This window comes from Bactrocera dorsalis, chromosome 6 (assembly GCF_023373825.1).
Source record: "Bactrocera dorsalis isolate Fly_Bdor chromosome 6, ASM2337382v1, whole genome shotgun sequence".
In the NCBI taxonomy this organism is placed as follows: Eukaryota; Metazoa; Arthropoda; class Insecta; order Diptera; family Tephritidae; genus Bactrocera; species Bactrocera dorsalis.
The window spans coordinates 13,634,300-13,655,363 of record NC_064308.1 but is presented as its reverse complement, the minus strand read 5'-3'; the positions used below and the strand labels follow the sequence as shown (position 1 = coordinate 13,655,363).

Below are 21,064 nucleotides of genomic sequence, written 5' to 3'. Positions count from 1 at the left end.
CTCCTTTTTTATGGATTGGGCATAGCACACTTAGATTCCAATCGTTGGGCATGCTTTCGTCCGACCATATTTTACAAAGAAGCTGATGCATGCTCCTTATCAGCTCTTCGCCGCCGTGTTTGAATAGCTCGGTCGGCAATCCATCGGCCCCTGCCACTTTGTTGTTTTTCAGGCGGGCAATTGCTATTCGAACTACTTCATGGTCGGGCAATGGAACGTCTGCTCCATCGTCATCGATTGGGGTTCGCCTTCTCCTGGTGTTGTTCGTTCACTGCCATTCAGCAGGCTGGAGAAGTGTTCCCTCCATAATTTAGTATGCTCTGGGCATCGGTGACTAGATCACCTTGGGGGGTTCTACAAGAGTATGCTCCGGTATTGAAACCTTCTGTAAGTTGCCGCATTTTTTCGTAGAATTTTCGAGCATTACTCCTGTCGGCCAGCTTATCAAGCTATTTGTACTCACGCATTTCGGCCTCTTTCTTTTTCTGTCTACAAATGCGTCTCGCTTCCCTCTTCAACTCTCGGTATCTATCCCATCCCGCACGTGTTGTGGTCGATCGTAACGTTGCGAGGTAGACAGCCTGTTTTCTTTCCGCTGCGACACGGCATTCCTCGTCGTACCAGCACTACTATTATCATCAAATTAAAAAAATAAATACAAGGTGCTTTCCAAAGTAAACAGGACTTAAAAAAACAGAGCAAATCGTTTTTTCGGCAAAATCTATTTATTTTATTCCAAATAGTCTCTTTCTGTATTCCAGTATGCCGGTGTAAGCCTTTTGAATGGTCTCTACGTCTGCATAACGCTTTCCTTTCATGGGCGAATGCATTTTTTCAAAAAAGAAGAAGTCGCATGGTGCCATATCAGGTGAATACGGGGAGTGGTTAATGGTTAAAATGTGATTTTTGGTCAAATAATCGTTCTTCGAATGTTGGATTCTGAGCAATTTTGGATCGTCAGTCAATTTGTGCGGAACAATCTGTGCACACACCTTTCGAAAGCCCAAATGTTCTGTCAAAATGCGATAAATCGATGTTTCGGAGATGTTCAATTTCATTTCCATGAATTGCAATGATCATTTCGGTGGATTTTTGATGAACTCACGCACAGTTTCGATGTAATTTCCAGTGATCACGGATGTTGATTGGCCTACATGTTGATCGTCATTTATGTCCTCACGACCTCTTTGAAAACGTTAAAACCACTCATGCACTCTGCTACGGCCATAAACTTGTTTCATCAATTGAAACGAATCGGTAAAAGTTTTACCAATTTTAAAACAAAATTTAATGTTGGCTCTTTGGTCGAAGCTCATTTTCGCACCGATAACACAAACATACTGACACTTAAAACGCAATAACTTTACTTCCAATCGATGAAATGTCATGTCTCACTGGAAAGCAGATTCTAACGCACGAGTCGACATACAGATGGCGCCACCAGGGGGTGCTATATTCAAAAAGTCCTGTTTACTTTGGAACGAACCTTGTACATTTATATTGTAATTTGAGTTAGCTTATGATGGTCAAATAAAACACGGCTATTATATAAATCAAACAAATTTCCAAGAGCTCGAAAGCACAGCTGTACACGAGAAAAGTTGCCAGACCAGTTTTTGGTCAGATCCTACCAGATCACTGCAGTGCCTTCCAAGCGGAGATCACAACTTATTATCCTTATTGTTCTGACAAGGAGTGTGCTCACAACAGGGAATTTAGTTATATATACAAATAGTCGAACGCTGTAAAATCTGTAAATCCACTGAGGGCATCGTTAAAAAGTAGTTAAGAAATTCGTGAGGGCATTCAGATGCGCCTGGCTACTTGTAGATATTTAATCGAGAAACATGTAATAGATTTAGCGGAGTCTCGGTGAAGGCAATCCCTCACTGATTGCACAAGCAATCGAACGTGGTAGGAGTAGCGTATGGTCGGCACACGCAGGCAATTAAAATTCAAAAGAAATGACATAATAATTCTAGTAAGAGTGTTAATAGGTCACTACTGAATTCACAGACAAGTCTGGAAACGCCATATAATGACTATTGTAGAAGTTATTAGTGAGGGGATTTTAGTCCATGTGGTTTTACAGTGGGCCTCCAAAGGCCTAGGTGTGCGTCAGACATTCTACTTACCTACCATTTACAGTATTTCTAATCGTTAAAAAGGATTCCGAAATATGTAATAATTTATAAATAATAAATAAATTATATAAATTGTTGCTCTAAATAGGGCCGCAGCTGCAGTTACAAAAATATTGAGAAGGAATTATGCAATATGTATGTAGTATGTTGACGTTTTTCTTATATTATTATTATTAATTTTGCGTACACGTGCGGACAACCACATATCTAGGGGTTTCACATAGTCTCATAAAGTTATTAGTTATAACGATCCGAAAACATAGCGGTCAGAGTTGTAATTGCGTAAACTTATTTTAGTATGCAATCCAACAACAAATGTTTTAAACTTGTATAAAACTTTATGATTTTATGATTTTTTATGACACGTTGTGAGTACTCCAATATAGTGAATCAATAAAGTTTACATACACCTACTTCTATTAAATTACGACACGTTTATTTGTTTTAAAATGAATAAATTTTGGGTTTTCTTTTCTATCCACTTCAAAAGATGTATATTTAACATTAAACAAATCAAAATATTTTTTTACACAAATAAAAAAATTAATACTAAAGCTTAAAATGCGCCTAATTCATATCAAGTTTACATACACTAATGGTTATTTACTTATATAAATCAAAAGTAATTACAATACTCGTACAAGTAGCTTTGGATGTACCAGGTTGTTCAATAAGTTTTGCCGTTCGATAAGAGAGGGCGTTGCTACTAGCCTAATTTTTTTTTTTGTTGGTATACTCTTCATATGAACGTATGTATATGAAGTTTCATTTGAATCTGTCAATCGGTCAGTCATCAAAAATTGAATTCTGGGCTTTGATAAAATTCTTGTTTTTGGAAGATGTAGCACCAAAAGAAATTCACGAACGAATGTAAATTAGAACAGTAGAAAGAGGTGTTGCTGAATTTAAACGTGGTCGTACAAGCCTTGAAGCCAAAAAGCGCATCAGCACTAGAAATCATAGCCAAAATACAGGATATGGTTTTGGAAGACCGTCGATTGACTGAGAGAGATTTAGTAGAGGCTCTACACACCTCATTAGGTAGTGTAAGCCATATTTTAAGTGAAATTTTGGGTTTTAGAAAGCCGCATTCGCTAACAATGGAACAAAAACACATTCGAATGCGAGTGCATTGATTTATCACTATGGATGAGACTTGGGTCTATCATCCTGAATCACAACAAGAGACTAAATAATGGTGTAAACTTAATTGTTCGGCTTCAAAACGAGGTCGTGTCCGGAAATCGGCTAAGAAGGTTATGGCGTCAGTTTTTTGGGATGCGAGAGAAATTTTGTTTGTGGATTACTTGCAAACTGGCAAAACAACTAATTCTGAATATTATTACAAACGTTTGGACCAGTTGAAGTAAAAAATTCCTGAAAAAAATAAATATTTTTCGTAATTTAAGAGAACTAGGTATATGTAAACTTTATTAATTCACTGTATGTTTATAAAAAGACAATAACAATGTAAAGAAACAATAGTAGACAATTCTTTGATGTTTACTTATTTTAAAACTATATAAGACTCAAAAAAGAGTTATATTTATAGTATTGAATATATATTTATTTATACAGGTCTATATATAGTACATATCTTGTAGCTAAGTTTTATAAGGCCACAAAGTTTAAAGAGTACATATGTACCACTAAATATTTATTCGTATATAAACATTAATGTGCAAAGTGACCCCCAAAGCTGTAAAACATTAAAGTACTTTGGATACTATATTTTATATTTAACATTTTATTATGCTCTCGCAGGTAAAACGACGAACGAATTTTTGAGGCACTTTAGTGATGTTTCCTTTATACATAATTTTAACAATAAGTGTTTGCTGTCTCAAAATCAAAAAAAAAAAAAAAAAAAAAAATTTAAACACTTTAATTTGAGTATACTTATATAATTTTCTTCAGGTATAAATCAATATTTTAATATTCACGTGCAAAAATGATTGTTGTTTAGCACGTACCAAAAATAGTAGAGAATTAAACTAAACATACATATGTATATGGTATATAGGTATGCATACAAATGTTGAAAAATTAAATTATTTAAATAGCAATAATATTTAATATTTATATACATATGTAGACCAAATATGGCCAACATCAACGTATATATGTATATGGTATATATATTGTGGACACGTTGTGATGATACTTAGACAGAGAGTATGTTATAAAATGGTATAATTATATTAGGAAAAGTTTGTTTATTTATTTGTAATGCGAAAGATGAATGCAAGGTACTCGTATGTATGTACATAAATAACACAGTACAACAGCTAATCTGGGGGGTAGGAAATTCCAAGTCAGGGTGATGGTACTAGGTCAGTATAGTAAAACCCTCAAAGGGTTTGGTGTTCGTATGTGTCAGGTTTTTTTATGACCTTTTAAATTTTTTCCTTATCTTGATGTTTTTTCGCTTAGTTGTAACATTTTGACAAAAAAAAAGTCTAGGCAATATTTATTAAAATAAATAAAAATAAATTAATAAAATAAAATTAAAAAATTATAAAAATGTTTACTTTATTTTTTTAGTAGTTTATGGCCAGAAGTCTGGAGTTATTGGGGAAAATTTATGAAAAAAGGCGATAAATGACACTTTTTTGAATAAAAACAAATAGAAATTGTAATTCTTAATTTTTCTAAATTTGTTTCATAAAAATCGGACAAGTGGTTCGCGAGTTATGTTAAACTACGTTTTTGCCAAAATGTTACAACTAAGCGAAAAAACATCAAGATAAGGAAAAAATTTAAAAGGTCACAAAAAAAAACTGACACATACGAACGCCAAGCCCTTTGAGTTTGAGGGTTTTACTATACTGACCTAGTACCATCACCCTGACTTGGAATTTCTCACCCCCCAGATAATAATCCCAAAAATGTTCCACAGTGTAATCAGCGTGACGAGTTTAGTCGATTTAACCATGTCCGTCTGTTTGTCCACCTCTATTTTTAAGATATTAATCTGTTCGGCATACATTATTGTCGAAGGCATCTGCGAATAAATTGCTCAAATCGGACCACTGTAGCTCATAGCTAAGGTTCAAGCTGACCGATGAAAACCAAAATAATACATGGTGTAATTATAATAAAAATCATTTTACTAACATGGGTGTGTGAATATTATAACGGTTTCTTAACTGAAATTTTGATTTTTAATTTCTGTTCACCAGTTCTTGTGGCAAAATGATCCCATTTGTCATTCGTAAAATTTTGTATGCGTATTTATTGTGCAAACTCTTACGGTATATTCCGATTTCTTACTTTTACCAAAGATATTTAGATATTATCATAATTCTTCTAATACTTTATTATAATTTATATTTATCGATAACTTCAATATTCGCATTGTTCGAACATAATATACAAACCTTAACTCAAAAAAATTTAGCATCTATACATATAAATAAATATAGATATTAATGTATATATTTGGCTTTACTGTGGGAAACATTGTCATTTAATATAAACGTATTATTTTTATAGGTTTTCGTTCTGATGGTGAACTGTACGATTTTCGCGAATTTACATAGTTGGTTGTTTTATTTTCCTATAAATTTCATTTAGGGGATATTTAAGTAATTCGTACATAGCTAAATTTTGTGAAACTTAACAATTAATCGAATAATTTCCGCTCAGTACTTTATTCGTTTGCTAGTAATTTCTTAGCAGCTAAATTCATCTCCTCCACCGTCATGTCTAAAGCCTCTTGCATTTCACGAGTTGCTTGACCAACAAATTCTGAATCGCAATATTTTCCTAGACCTTCTGCAACTAGTACCTGCATAAATATAATATATTGTATATTTTTTTAGCTGACTTAAACCAACTCAATCTATTTAGTACCAAATAGAATTGTTGCATTCGTATTGTCGTATAATGGGTGTATTAGCTCTTTTGCTCTATGGAGTATAATTTAACAACAAATTATAAAAAAAATCTTTTTAATAAAAACCCAAAAGGTTTTATCTTAGCAAAAATTCTGTAGATATGATATTTTCTATGATACTTAGTTTAGAAAGCAGTATTTCAATTTCATGACTTTATTTTTCACCTTTTAACAATTTAGCACACAACAAAATATAAATCACTCGAATTTCTCCAATATAATACGCAAAATTGTTCTTTTATTGCATTGCTGAATTTGTTCAGAATTTGGAGTACATAGCGGGATTCTCTTGCACTTGCAAAGCCCTTGCATGGTGCACGTATTGCACGTATTGCTCGAATTTTAGAATTTTCCAATTTCCTAGCGACACAATAACAAAACAGACGCAGAAAAATATTTGCAATGGCTGTAAAATATGTCAGACCAAACTCCATATTTATCCTCGTGCGATGGCATATAATAAAATAATCGCAACCCTGTGCCAGCTGCATTTTACATAAAGACATATTTAGCCGTTAAAATGTTGAGGAAGGTAATAGATTTTATAATTTCTTAAATTTGTTACAGTTTTTTGTTAATAATGAATGCAAAAGGAGCGCCAATTCAAAATAGTCAAGCACAATAGCCATTTACAATAAATTGACCGAATAAGCTGTTCATATATCACTAGATTCCGCAATGGGTGCTCTCATGGCCTTGATTTTTTCCGTATAGGATTTTTGAATTTTGTGTCATCGTGCAAACTTGCAAGAGCAAGATAATCCCCTTATTGAATAAACAGCATATGAGACATATGTACATATATGAGGAAAACGGTTTATTTTTATTCATTATATACTTAACTTTTTAAAATTTTTTTGGAAAAAAATTTTAAACGAAATTTTAAAAACACTCCAACTTTTATCATATGTCCTATCAACCAACTTGCGTGGATCAACAATTCCATTATATATATATACTAGAGCGGGTCGATTCACAACGAGCCAAAAAATTTAAAGAAATATTCGTATGCGGGAAATGTTCTTCGGATCATTTTGAACATCATCTGCTAGTGCACTATGGGTCTAAAACCAGTTTCGAGCTAGCGATTTAAAAATTGTACATACACATTTGTCATAAGATATAATATTCTTTTCGCCAGTTCTTGAGATATCCGATTAAATTTTAATACATAGGGATATTTTTATATTTTGTTGATCATTTGTCGGAATCGGTCAGATCATATAACTTTAACATACAATACATCTCCCACATAACCGATTATTCAGTCTTTTAAGTTCTGTCTTAAAAATCGGTGGCTCGAAACCGGTTTAAGAGCCATAGTTTCTTAGGCAAAAATCAGAAGGACTCGCAGAATATTTCCGCATATGCGATTTAATAGCAAAAAAATCGATACGCTCTATTTTATATACTCGTATACAATAATAAAAAATGGCATTACGTACCCCGCCAACGAGACTTTCTGCAGGACCGTTGACTTTAGATAAAGTTGCTGAAGGATGGGGATCACAAGGGTTACCTATTTTTGTTAGTATCGCACGATCGTGGCCACGAATACCATTTGCTGTAATTTATTAAAAAGTGTTGTAAAAATATTATTTAGAAAACTCATATTTTAAATATATATAGTGCATCCACATACTCGTAAATAAACACAATTTAGAGGATTAGTGTTGAACTCAACTTCAAATACTGGCAAGCTACAAACATATAACCATATTACGAGTATATCATTACATTATTAGTAAATCATTAAAAATCATCTTACACGAACGTAAATGAAGATATTTGCCAGATTTTCTTCAAGGGTTATAATCTGCTTCAATTTGTAATTTCAATGTACATATACCTATGATGCTGTTATTTTTCCTGCACTAAACATGCCTGACGTTTTCAATAATATAGAAGCCAGACAAAAATCTTATGAATGAATTTATGAACTTTTATCGTACCTTCTCTACAAGATATACAATATAATATTAAGATTTTATTATTGCGATAGATCAAGATGATCAAGATAAATAAATTTCTTTTTTTCACACAGTAAACTCAAAAGTCAATCTCAAATATGTATATTCAGTTTTTACCCACAGGAGATTGTTACAGTATTGACAGTCTATTTTTGGCATTACCACATATTAGTACTAACAGAAAAAGATGCTCTCTGAGTTTCGTTTAGGTACTAATCATAGCAACAATGCCTGTTGAATACGCCATAGAAATTAAAAGACTCAAAAAATCAAAATCTTTAATTTGAGCAGTGTCGTCAATACCATTAAAAACTGTGCGTGCTGTTATTGATCAAAGAATCGAATCATCTAAAATATGCATTATTAAATCAAATTTACTTTATTAAGAAAAGTATTACAGTTTTATTTTATAATAGTCTGAACTTGTAAAAGAACTTTTGGCAAGACTAACAATGTTTTCTTTCCTCGATTTAAATGTTGCCTAATTAATTGGCAATATTATATAAATGCGGCATTAGACCATGACACATTTTACAAGACAACAGAAAAAAATTGCTAACTAACCCATTCGCAATTTCCAGCAATTTTATTAAGAAAGTAACTAACAAAAAAGATAAATATATTATACGTGCGCTAGCCCACTCCTACCCTTACGTTTTGAGAAGTGCATAAAATGCTGCACTTTCTTTTGGTTGGAAGGCATCATTTTGGGGAAAAAACGAACCCGAAAAAATTTTATTATATTGTATAATATTGTATATGTATATGTATGTCTCTACATGCATGTATAATTTGGGGTAGGTGTATAGAGTAAAGCTTTTATTCAACTTGTAAATACTATGAGGAATTAAAGATATTTGGAAATACTCTCTCCAATAGTTAATGACAATCCACTGATTTACTATAAACTTATACGTTATGTGTCTGTTTCTAATACTACGACAGATGGCTAACGAAAAATTAAAATATCACAATTCGAGTTTTTAACAAAACGTATTTTTTCCAAGAGGTGTGTTGAAATGAGCACACTTAATTTAAAATTTCGAAAAATATTTTTTTATTTTCGTATATATGGATAGTTTATACCATTAAAAATCGATATTCCAAATAGTTTTTAAGTTACACCCATTTAAAATTTATCCGCTCAGTTTATTCACCTTTATTGGTTTATTTTTAAACATTTTTTTTAATAGCATTTTTTTAATTTGCTACAGTCATAACTCGACACCGATGATCCGATCATTACGAAAATTTTGTCAGCCTATTCTGTATGTACAGTACTACCGGTTTTTTTATCTGTTCAAAAATCGAATTTTGGTAGAACAAATCGGACATTTTGTAAACTCTTGATCTTGTTTTTTGATCGTTGGACATTGGGCGAAGAACATCTTCTAGTTTAAGGAGAAATTTTTATTTTTTTGTTTTATCAGCGAAGGACAATTGTTTTTAGTGCTGTCGGGGATCGTATAATTTAAAAAACATTATATTTTTGTTTTCAAAAAATTTGATGTGTTTTTTTGAGACATGTATAAAAATATGTATATCCTGAAATGTCAAAAAAAATTTGAGTAAAGTTCATAATACATTAGTAAGTAAAGTAGCATAATTGAGTTAATAACAAATAAATCCATAAATATAATTACTTCCAGTGAAAATTAATTTAATGAAAAGTATGAAACCTATGTTTGTGAATAAAAAGTCTGAATTTAATATAAATTTTCAATTACGTACACTTCGATAAGATATATTGTGTAATAATTATATAAAACATTCTAACCAAAGAAGTTTACTCTCTAACGAACACATGCATGTATTTAAATAAATGTTGAAATTATAAATTTAGAATTTGTTTGATTACAATAATTAGATTAATGAAGCAATAAAAGTTAATATTGAGTTCTTTAGAGGATTCTCCTATTATTTTGAAGTTTAGTACATTTATCGAGATTTGCGTCACACACTAATAATAGTTAGGTACAACATGTAAACGCGGATTCCTAAAATACATATAGTATAAGAACAAACATTTTCGATCCACATAAGTTTTATTATGTACAAAAGTTTGGGTCGAAGTAAATGTCGTGAGAAACTACTATGAATAAGATATGTCACATTTTTAGTAATAAAATGTAATTTGAACCTGTTGAAATGTGTAGGACGAGCTTCCATATTTGTTAATGTTGAGTGTGGCGACGCTTTCGCCGGTGTTATAAGTGCAAGATCGGATGCAATTATTACACTGAAATACTTGTAAAAATTTTGATGCCCTTTTCGTTAGTAACCTATCTCAATCACATTTCAAGTAACACTTCGTTTTCAAATTAAATTCATCAATTTTATCGGATATTACTTTATAAAAAATTGTTCCTGTTTGTATATAAAAGCATATAAATTAATAAATTATATATAAATTAATGTGTATATATGTTTAAATATATACGCTTCTAAAAATGTCCCCAATACGATGTTTCAGCAATGCGAGGTCCTTTGACTCAAACCATTGGAACTAGGAAAAGAAAAAATTGTGGCATTTATAAATTTTTTTGTACTTTCTTATGAAATCATTGAGAATCTAATATAAAATTATATCGACTTTATGAAATTCTACTTTACTTGACATTTGTCCATTTGAGGAAAATAGTGCAAGTTGAAAATTTTCTGAATAAAGAAACTCACATACATATCTTATATGTATACTGCATACATACTTATGTATGTATACGTACAGGATACGGCACTTGAAGTATAACCAACTTCACACCGTTGGCGCAGCTGTCGCAATAGAATCAGCTGTTTAAAATTTGCTGAATGACAGTTCGGAGTATTGTTCACAAGTATACAAAAGCGTTTTGCCAAAACTGAACGCAAAAAAGTGATCAGCGATGGAATTCAAACAAAATAGTGTGATTGCTTAATATTTAGCTGGAAAATCACAACCAGCAATTGTTCGTGAGCTCAAACACCTTAATTTGAATAACGTTTTTGTTTATCGCACCATCACTCGTTACAATGATACTGGTAGCATCGCAAAACTCCATGGAGATGGTCATCAAAAGACTGCAACGTTACGTGAGATGGTTCGGAAAGTGAAGAAGCGACTTGAGCGAAACCCACGACGAAGTGCCAATCAAATGGCTGAAGAACAGAAAATATCCGACCGCAGCATCCGACGCATATTGAAAAATGAGCTCAAGGTCAAGCCGTACAAGTTCCAAAAGGCCCGTGATCTCACACCGAAGCAGCAATAAGTTAGACTTGAGAGAGTCTCCGCTCGGACGAAAGCGGTCAAATTCCGAACATTGTGTTTTCTGATGAAAAAATGTTTCCAATTGAGCAATTCTTAAACTCTCAAAACTCTTAATCGACCATTCATATGAGAATCTAAGTCATCGGTTGGCCACCAGGAGGCAGCACCCGCCATAAATATTGGTTTGGGCTGCTGCCACCGCAGATGGGCGCTCTCCAATTGTTTTCATCGAGCCTGACGTCAAAGTAAATGCGACATATTATTGGGAAAGTGTTCTGGAGGCTGCTTTGAAGCCGTGAATAAACAAACATTTCGGTCGCAAACCATGGACATTTCAACAAGACTCAGCACCGTCTCACAAAGCGCGAGTAAGCCAAGAATGTCTGAAAAACAACGTTCCGAACTTCATTACGACCACGCAATGGCTCTCGAATTCACCAGATGCGAATCCAATGGATTATTCTCTGTGGGCTGTTTTGGAGAACAAGGTCCGAAGTAAGAAATACACCAGTCTCGAGATGCTGCAAGAAAGCAATTGTCCGTGAGTGGGCCAAAATACGGGCAAGTCACATTCGGACAGCTTGGAATAAATTATTAAAATTAACTCTATCTAATTCCTTGATTAAACCGCATGACGATTTTAAAGAAATAACAGAAGCAATGAAAATTCATAGCATTAGTGAAGGGTGCGATGAAGAAAATATTAAGGAATGGCTGAACTGCGATAATGAAGACCCTGGATTTCAAATATTAACTGATGAAGAAATCATTGAGGATTTGAACAATAACGAGAGAGAAGATGAGGAAGAGACTGGAACTGGGGATGTATGTCAAGTACCATCTCACGCAGAAGCTTTTGAAGCTCTTGATATTGCTTTTAAGTGGTTTGAAAGACAGGATGTATCGGATCCCATACAGTTGTTACAACTGAAACGCATCAGGGACTTGGCCGCAATGAAACGAGGTGATTCTTTACGTCAAAGCCCAATAACAATTTATTTCTAACCAAAATTTTACATTACATAGGCATTATGTAATACATTATTTATCGTTATAACTCGGTTTTTATATATCGTACATATTATCTAAACTACTCTTGTACAACTTACTACATAATAAAACTTTAATCTACGTAGTTTAAATATTGTTTGATTTTCTTTGAAATCGATTATCCGGATTTTCGATTATACGGAATACCCCTGGTTTTATTTGATCCGGATAATCGGGATTCTACTGTACATCGTTTGTCATGGACGTTTGAACTTGTGAGTTGTTTACAATAGTGTATTAAAAAATATCAACAAAGCAGAAAAAATCATTACAAATCAGATTAATATTATGAAAAAACGGCACCTGGCCGAAAAATAGCTAAGGATGGAATCACATCTACATATGTTGTTTAGAGCGCAGATGGTTCGCATAAGTTGAAATCATGCTTCAAAAGGTTTGAAAACCCATTGGAATATGCTAAATCGCAAAAGTCTTGGATGAATTCAGACGACTTCGGGAGGTACAATCGTTATTGTCCAAGGTGGGTGGTGTTGACGACAGCAGTGAAGGTCGAAAATTGGAACGACGATCAAAATACGGAAGATGTCGCAGATTTCGAAGTGTATGACAATGAAGGAGAATATGCAATAACGAACAGTTTTTCGGAAACAGTTGAATGTATCAATACCTTGATACATGATATGAAAACAATAATGATGCAAATCAGATATCACATCTTATTAATATGCTCACGGAAATTGTTAGAAGCTATTACACAAAAGAAAAAAACTAACAAGTCTCGACCGTTTCTTTAAACCAGCCCTTACAAATTAATATGTATATGTGTATGTATACACATATGATAATCTGGCAAATTTCTCGTGTGCAGCTGTGCTTTCGTTCTCTTAGAAATTTGTTTACTTTATATACTTTTTTAAAACTTTGTGGTGAAATTATCTGAATTAAGCGATCTGTTAAGATAAGTATCACTGATATAGTGTTCTATAAAGCAATTGAAATTTACTTTAATTGTGTGCTGGCTAATTTATTCCGCCGAGTCATTTTCAATCTGTTTTTGTGCTACATTTTAAATAGTGCAATTGTTAGTATTAATTTATATTGCTTACTAAAACTTCTTTCTTGTTTTTATTCGTTTCCATCTTTGTCTACAATTTTTTGCGAGTTTCTTATTTTTCGTGTGTTACAGTGCATCTCAAACTGCTCGCTACATTGGTTGGTATCTTTGATAACCAACTATTTTTATTGCATTTATTTGTTATAAATGTTTTTGTCATTGCTCTTTTTACTTTTATTATTTAACATTTTTTTTATTTTTATTTAATATTGTTTTTGTTCATTATGACTTGTAACTTTCCGAACTGCTCTGTGAAAGGCGAGTCAGAACGCTTTGTTTCTTGCTGGCTTTGTGACGGGTTGCCCATCTTAAATGTGCTGGACTCACAGGTAGGATATTGGATTATATTATTGACGGCAAGGGCTTGTGCTGGTCTTGCGTAAAATGGAGGCCAACAGAAATCGAATTGTTTAAAGTTTTTAAGCAGGCGCGCAATGGTTTCAAGGAGATTGGTCGTGAGCTTGAAACACTTACTGAAAGATTTAGGCATTATGAAACGTTGTTTCAATCATTTCAATGCTTAAATGTGCGGGAAGAGAATCCAAAACCTTCATCTAAACGTAAACGTCCGTCTGATGAAGATACCACTGTATCTTCCTTAAAACGAATGCCCCCACCCACTATTGACCACATCAATCTTTCATCCCCTTGTCCTCAAGGAGAGAAGGTTCTGTCTGATCAGGACACAGAGAAAACTGTTACTGAACACGGTAAGCGGAAAATTTCTCAAGATCCGCCTCCAAATACCTCCAAGTCAGCTAATAAAAACTTAGTTGTAATACCACACAAAAAGGCAATGTTTATCTCGAGACTTGCTGCGGATACCACAGTCGATGATATAAAAGTTATATCTCGTCGAAATTAAAAACGGTAGATACAAACATCCATAAATCTAATTTCAAATACAACAGGGACATTTCGTCGTTTAAGATCGACGTATCCGCTGACAATTTTCAATTGATACTTGACAACTCATTCTGGCCATCTGGGGCTTTTGTGCGCAAATTTGAGCACAAACGTGATAAGCCCCCTGTTCGGCCAGAGGACTCGTATCATCTTGCTTTGAAAATTAACATCGAAATCATAGCCAACTTTGCTCAAAATAATACACAAGACCTTTGTTCTCGGTTCAACTTTTCGAAAGCTTATTTTAAGAAGATTAATTACGAACTTTCTAAAGTAACTTGGCCAGATTACAGTGGCAATATTTAATTTAGTGCTTTCCATCCATGCTATTTTAAATTTATTTGAAAAATATGTTTCGAAGTGTGTTGTTACTCAAAGAATGAGTTTTAATTTATGGTTTTCGGAAAAGTTATGTAAATTAAAAAATAGAAAATCTCGTGCTTTTAAACTTTTCAAAAAAACAGGTTTAGTTGCTGACTATTCAAAATATTATATTCTAAATTGCGTCGACATTTTGCTGAACTTAAGGTAATCTTTTTTCAAAATTCTTTTTTTTTTTGCAGTTTCTGTTCCCTTATACCCTTAGAATTAGTGCAGAAACCCACTTTACCATTGGAAGATTTCGAAAAAGGCCAAAAATAATAATACCGCTCGACGTTCGAGCGCTCGGAGTACGCGTTTTTCTCAAAACACACTTTTTTAAACTGGCGGAAATGATTCTGGTCGAACTACTCAACCGGTTTGCTTAATTTTTTTTTAATGTCTTCTAACAAAATATATTATATAAACAAAGTAAAAAATAATATACGTAATCCAAAATTGTCCTATGGCTTCGTCAACTCCAAACGCAAGATTTCTAATTATCTGTCCGTTATGAAATATAAGTCTAGTAACTCTAGTGACAATCATACAATTTCTGATATGTTCGCTGAATTCTTCCAATAGCTCCAATTACTCTCCAGAATCTCCAAAAAATGTACCACATCAGCACAAGTTATATCCGATTTCTGTCATCAATGCACCCACCATTTACGAAGCAGACGTCTTATATCAGTTAAATATGTTAGAACAATCGTTTAATTATGGTCCAGCTAGATTCCTTCATACTTTCTTAAAAAATGTGCCAAATGTATATACCAACCCCTAACAAAACTATTTAATTCATCTGTTAAGCAAAGCTTATTTCCACCTAAATATATGGAAAATGCGGTGATATTGATTTTATATATAAAAGACGTAACATCAAGCCCTTCCAGCTGGAAGTTTATAATATAGCTTACTAGTGAATAGTGAGGTAGGAATGATTCAAAATAAAAACATTAGCTTCTAAAAATTAAAAACCTTATTTGATTGTAAGAATAAAAGCAGACGCCTGCAAAGAAGTTTTCGCAATTTTTCAACGTCTTCCCAGATTACAAAGCCTACTTTTGGATCACATATGTAGAACACATACAACAGCTTGAGCAAAAGTGTTCAACTGGCCAAACTTCATTTCCAATCATCCCAAAGGGGAAAACATTCTATAATATTTTTTCAATACTAAACATAAAATCAGTATTTAGTCTAAAATTGCACTGAAAGATAGTTCGAAAAACAATTTTTAAAAAGTTAAGAAATAAGAACTATTTATAAAACAAATTAGTATACTATTTTATTACAATCAATGGTGAACAATTGGAATAAATATTAGTAGAATTATGGATTAGATGCCGTGAAACTTCATTAAAAATTAAGGGCTACGTAAAAATAATGACATTTTAATAATCAAACTTCTTTAGAACGCAAAAAGAACTCATAAAATCAATATACAAAATAATAAATTGATTTTAACCTAAGGATTGTCTTCCGTATTGTCTTACCATTATTGTAAGGGAGCAATGAAAACCCGGCGGTAGAGCTGCTGAAATGGAATTCCGGTATAATTGTAAACAAACATATAAAAATTAAGTAATTAAAAATATCTCTAAGGAATTCAGCACGTTCCATATAATTGTAAAATCTGATTTACTCGCACACACATTAGTTATTTTCCAAAACTGGTAATTAACTAAGAAATTGTCCTACGAGTAACATATGTAGGTTGAATTTACTAATCTAATATCACTTAACTAATACGAATGTTTTCCAGAGTAGGCTATATTATTTGATAGTGAATTTAAAATGTACCATATAATAATAAATAAATTCGATATCTTATAAAAATTGAAGGAATAGTTCGTATTACTTATCAATAGGTTCTATTCAATAGTTAGAATAGGATGCGTGTTTGGTGGACAAAAATTAAAAAACTTACTAACTTACAACTAATTAAAGTTCTTTGTGTTTTTATTTTCATATCTTGAACGCAGTCCATTATTGGCTTAATTATTATTAATGCCGATGCAAAAATTAAAATGTGAATAATTCCTTCAAAAGGGAATGATTTATTTTAACATTTAGTCATCTACTAATCCAAACACGAGCGTTATGTAAAATAGTGGCTTATATAATCAAGTAAATACTACAGCAAATTTACCGGAGCACATAATATTCGTTTCATAACTATATATTTTGGTAGTACTCACTCATAAGATTCTGTTGTAGCAAATAGACTTTCTTGATTTGTCATGTACCCTGAAGGAAGAGTTAACAAGTTATTGCCATCGTTCCCGCTATTCATGACAAGTGGCCGCAAGGATATGCTCTCACTAAATGTACGAAAGTCACCAGGAGCATTAAAGTCATGGTATTCAGTGGAATTACTGCCACTGCCTTCAGTTTGTTGGGAACCAAATCTCGCTTGCATCAGACTTTTTGTAATATGATTTGTGCTATCAGATACATTGCAGCGGTTGGTGTCGTACATCGGATTCAAATTGAACGAGTCAGCAGCAGTAGGCGTTGATTCGGTACCACCAATATCTCCATTTAACTGCGATTTTTGAGTTTTCCGATCTTGTCTAAAGCTGTTACCATGTCGTCGAAACGATGACCACACTGTACCAAACAGCGTATGATGCCTCTAATGTAAAAAACAACTTGTTTTATAACCCGGTGCATATCTACATATAACAAATGCAGTATACCCTATGCATCGGCTCAGGTTCCTCAGATAACTCATCTAAGTTTCCAGAAATCGCCCGTTTCAATGCTGGTGATACTTCATGTAATGTTCGCAATCCCGCTTGTAGTGTTAGAGTCGCATTTTCAGACTGTCCTTCTTTACCTTCTTGTTCCTTTCGTTTTTTAAATCGTCTGAAGTAATCCTGAATTAAATATGTGGCATAGAATTTTCCAACGGTAACCTCATCATCATTTCCTGGGGGTGGTACCACCTGATCCAAGAGTTTAGGGCTGGTACGTTTCCAAATTTGTTTTATTGTTGCTCTCAATTCCGCATTAGCCTCGTCAATATTTCCATCAGTTTTAATGCTTAGTGATGTTCTTACAACTGCAAACAGGGTTGCATTGAAAAGAACAGTACCATCAGAGTTTAGCGGCATATTCATGGAAACAAGTCTTTTACATGCCATTCTATGTGGACAAAGTTTACCAAATCCTAACGGAGGTGATATTTTCCGTAGGAGCGTAACCACGTCTAAATGTTTTATGCGCCCTTTAGCATCTGGATCGTATTCACTCCAAAGGCGGATAAATTCATCCAGATGATGAGGTCCAAGAATCGACCAATCGCGAGTCAGATAATCAAAGTTATCCATAATAACAGCAACAAACAAATTGATAATCTAAAGCAGTTATGAAATCAAATGATCAAATTATTTTAAATATATGCAACTTACAAGGAACGAGCAAAGAACGTAGAAGGATATAAAGTAAGGAAATGCAATATTGGACCCACAATCTTTGGTCATATCGGATTTCGGATCGCAACGTACATCTTCGTCTGTCGAACAAGACATCATTATTTCTTGCCAGCCTTCCCCCGTTGCAGAACGAAAAAGGACTAGTACCGCCTGTGGAAATGTTTGGAAGTTATTATTCCGGTGTATGGCGGTCTCGTCACTCAGATTGATTTTTCCGAAAACCTAAATTTTACACTTACTTTTTATTCATGTTAATTGTTATGTTATCAATATTTTACATGCCTGCATTCCAATAACCGCATAAATAAAAAACAGCATAATTATCAGCAAAGCTACATAAGGAAGAGCTTGGAAAGATTTGATAAATGTCCACAGTAGTGTCCGAATTCCTTCACCTTTGCTCAATAGTTTAACCAAGCGCATAACGCGGAATAAACGGAAAAAGTTTATCGATATCAAATTTGATCCCGTCTGTAAAACAAAACAACCAAAGCGGTACCATTAACAAGTTATGGCTTTGGCTATTGATAATTACGAAATATAAGTGCAAACCTTGGCCTTAGCTTTGCATCCCTCCACGATGTCACAAGGCAGAGATGAAGTATCCTTATTCTTAAACCAAAGAAACATTGAGGAATTATATCTTAAATTAAAAATATACACTAACCTAGAGAAAAGTTGAAAAAATTTGTTATTATAAACAAACTATTAACTTTTTTAGATTTTTTAACGATTTTTAGAGTATTTAACGATTGAGTTCCTTAGAAAGAATCAATTATAAATATTAATGAATTTACTCATATCACAACGTGTTACATTTTGTAGTACAAATCTTTTACCAATATAAGGTAATGTGTGCGATAGAAGCGTACTATATTGCATATAAAACCTAAACAACATACTTAATAATAATTCTTGGTTGTGCTTATTTGAAAGTTTGTTACCATATATGAAATAATTTATAATTACTCGTACAGTTATACCTTACCTTTATTTCGGAATAAACAATGTCAATAAAACTACCCAATACTATTATGAAATCAAAAACATTCCAAGCATCTCCAAAGTAATTCTAAAAGTAAATTTGAAATGATAGATATAAATATTTTGGAATATAGAAGTATTACAACAATTTATTATTCAGTTTGTGTTTTCTGAGTATCATTAAATTTCAAGGTACACAAATTATGAAACATACATTGTGTCTACATACATTAAATCAGGTGTAAAATTAAAAGTGATTGGTAGCAATTCATAACCAGATGCATCCTACACATATATGATGTTATAGTAGGAAATAGTGTAATAGTTGTTAGCAAAATAATTATCTGTTAAAAACATTAAATAAAAAGGGATGGTGTTCAGTTCGTTATAGAACTTACATATATGTATGTATATGACATAGTAAATTGTTCACAAATAGTACATACTGAGTAGGTTTTAACCATATTTGGCACTAGAGCACACTAGTATCAGGAAAAAGTGGCCACTTAATTTCCTTAAGAGATTTTACTGATTATTTGATATTTTCGGTATAAAGTTAGCCATAAGAGCTGAGGTCCTAATATTCGTTAACAAGGACCATGAAAAGATATAGTCTGATTTCGAAGTCTTGAAGACACTATTTCATTCCGATACCATCATTAAAACTTCATTTAACTATTGGAAATTTAACTGATGAGATAGAAAAACAATGTGTGAAATGGGAAGAAGGCGTGGTTGTGTCGGATTTCGATAATCACAGTGCTTATATCATGGTTGAAACTGGGCAAAAAGTTGTGAAAATATAAGAATTGTAGGGAGAAATGTTCCCACCAGACGAAAGTAGTTGATATTGCATTTTAAAGAAGTTGATATTTCTACATTGGGAGATATGTACACTTCATAGATTGCATGAGAACTGTATTAATTGTTAATTAAAAACTGTCTGGACAATTTGTAAGTAAGTTGGGATGTGATACCAAAATCCAATAGTGTATACATACATATTTCCAATTAAAATTCATGTGCACATCTGTAAAAACTTCTTACTATATTGAAAAGCTAAGACATAAGAACTTTTCAATATATATCAGGTTCCAGAAATTTAACAAAGAGGTTTAATATTCATTACACTGAATTTGTTACTTATTATGTGTTGAGATTTTACTTACTTTGAAACGGAAAGCCGCCAACTTAAACACGAATTCTAGCGCAAACACGGCAGTAAAAATCATATTTAGAGCATCTAAGAGCTCAGTATACCACGGTGGTTGATTATGGTATTTCATTGCAAGAGTCACAGTATTAATCATAATTAAAATAAATATGGTGTATTCAAATGATGATGACGTAACAAACCACCATACTTTATATTGTATGCCATGTTTTGGTATATAACGCCTTACTGGTTTTGCTTTAAGTGCAAATTCAATGCAATTTCTTTGATTTTTATCTAAATCACAGTTTTTATATTCTTGTTCACCTTCGTTTTGAAAAGTTACGATAACGAAACCGACAAAGATGTTTACCATAAAAAAAGCTATTACAATTATGTAAATTATGTAATAAGCAGCAACAATGGGACGGAAATTATGTATCGGTCCACCGTCTACTTCATTAGAATCAATAGATACATATAAAAGCCTGTAATGAAAGAAATAAAAAAGAATAGTAGTGGAGTAAAATGTATAAATAAGGGCACTAACTATCATAAGTTAAATATCAAGCGAAGTTTCAACTTATAGTTTAATTAAACTCACTCCTTTAAAACGTTACAACCCACAATTCGTTCCTCAACATATTATACTTACATACATATACCTTATTACAACTCACATTTCGTGCAGCAAAAGCCACTAGTTCATTTAGATCAGCTATCAATTCCAGACAGTTATTTATATTAATTTCATTGTTTTATCAATTTAACTGAATAACATATTCTAAGAGTTGGGAATTATTAAAAAAATGTGTAGGTGGGTATAGAACTTTA

General features: G+C 32.8%; 1 protein-coding gene across 29 annotated transcripts in view; it reads right to left on the bottom strand.

Annotated features, from left to right (window-relative positions):
- LOC105227083 (muscle calcium channel subunit alpha-1) overlaps positions 1 to 21,064 on the bottom strand; it is a 133,193-nt gene that overhangs the window by 18,589 nt on the left and 93,540 nt on the right. For 23 of the 29 annotated variants that reach the window (XM_049459519.1, XM_049459517.1, XM_049459518.1 and 20 more), the window contains 10 exons: positions 20,247 to 20,718; positions 19,082 to 19,165; positions 18,646 to 18,705; positions 18,376 to 18,564; positions 18,070 to 18,315; positions 17,356 to 18,015; positions 16,855 to 17,291; positions 16,150 to 16,190; positions 7,488 to 7,606; positions 5,557 to 5,934 (listed from right to left, as the gene is read on the bottom strand). In XM_049459519.1, the coding sequence (XP_049315476.1) occupies positions 5,797 to 5,934; positions 7,488 to 7,606; positions 16,150 to 16,190; positions 16,855 to 17,291; positions 17,356 to 18,015; positions 18,070 to 18,315; positions 18,376 to 18,564; positions 18,646 to 18,705; positions 19,082 to 19,165; positions 20,247 to 20,718 (2,446 nt within the window). In that variant the 3' untranslated portion in view covers positions 5,557 to 5,796. Of the gene's footprint in view, positions 1 to 5,556; positions 5,935 to 7,484; positions 7,607 to 10,152; positions 10,519 to 16,149; positions 16,191 to 16,854; positions 17,292 to 17,355; positions 18,016 to 18,069; positions 18,316 to 18,375; positions 18,565 to 18,645; positions 18,706 to 19,081; positions 19,166 to 20,246; positions 20,719 to 21,064 lie in introns of those variants that run through there. The other 6 variants (XM_049459516.1, XR_007423111.1, XR_007423110.1 and 3 more) reach the window with 6 other exon arrangements.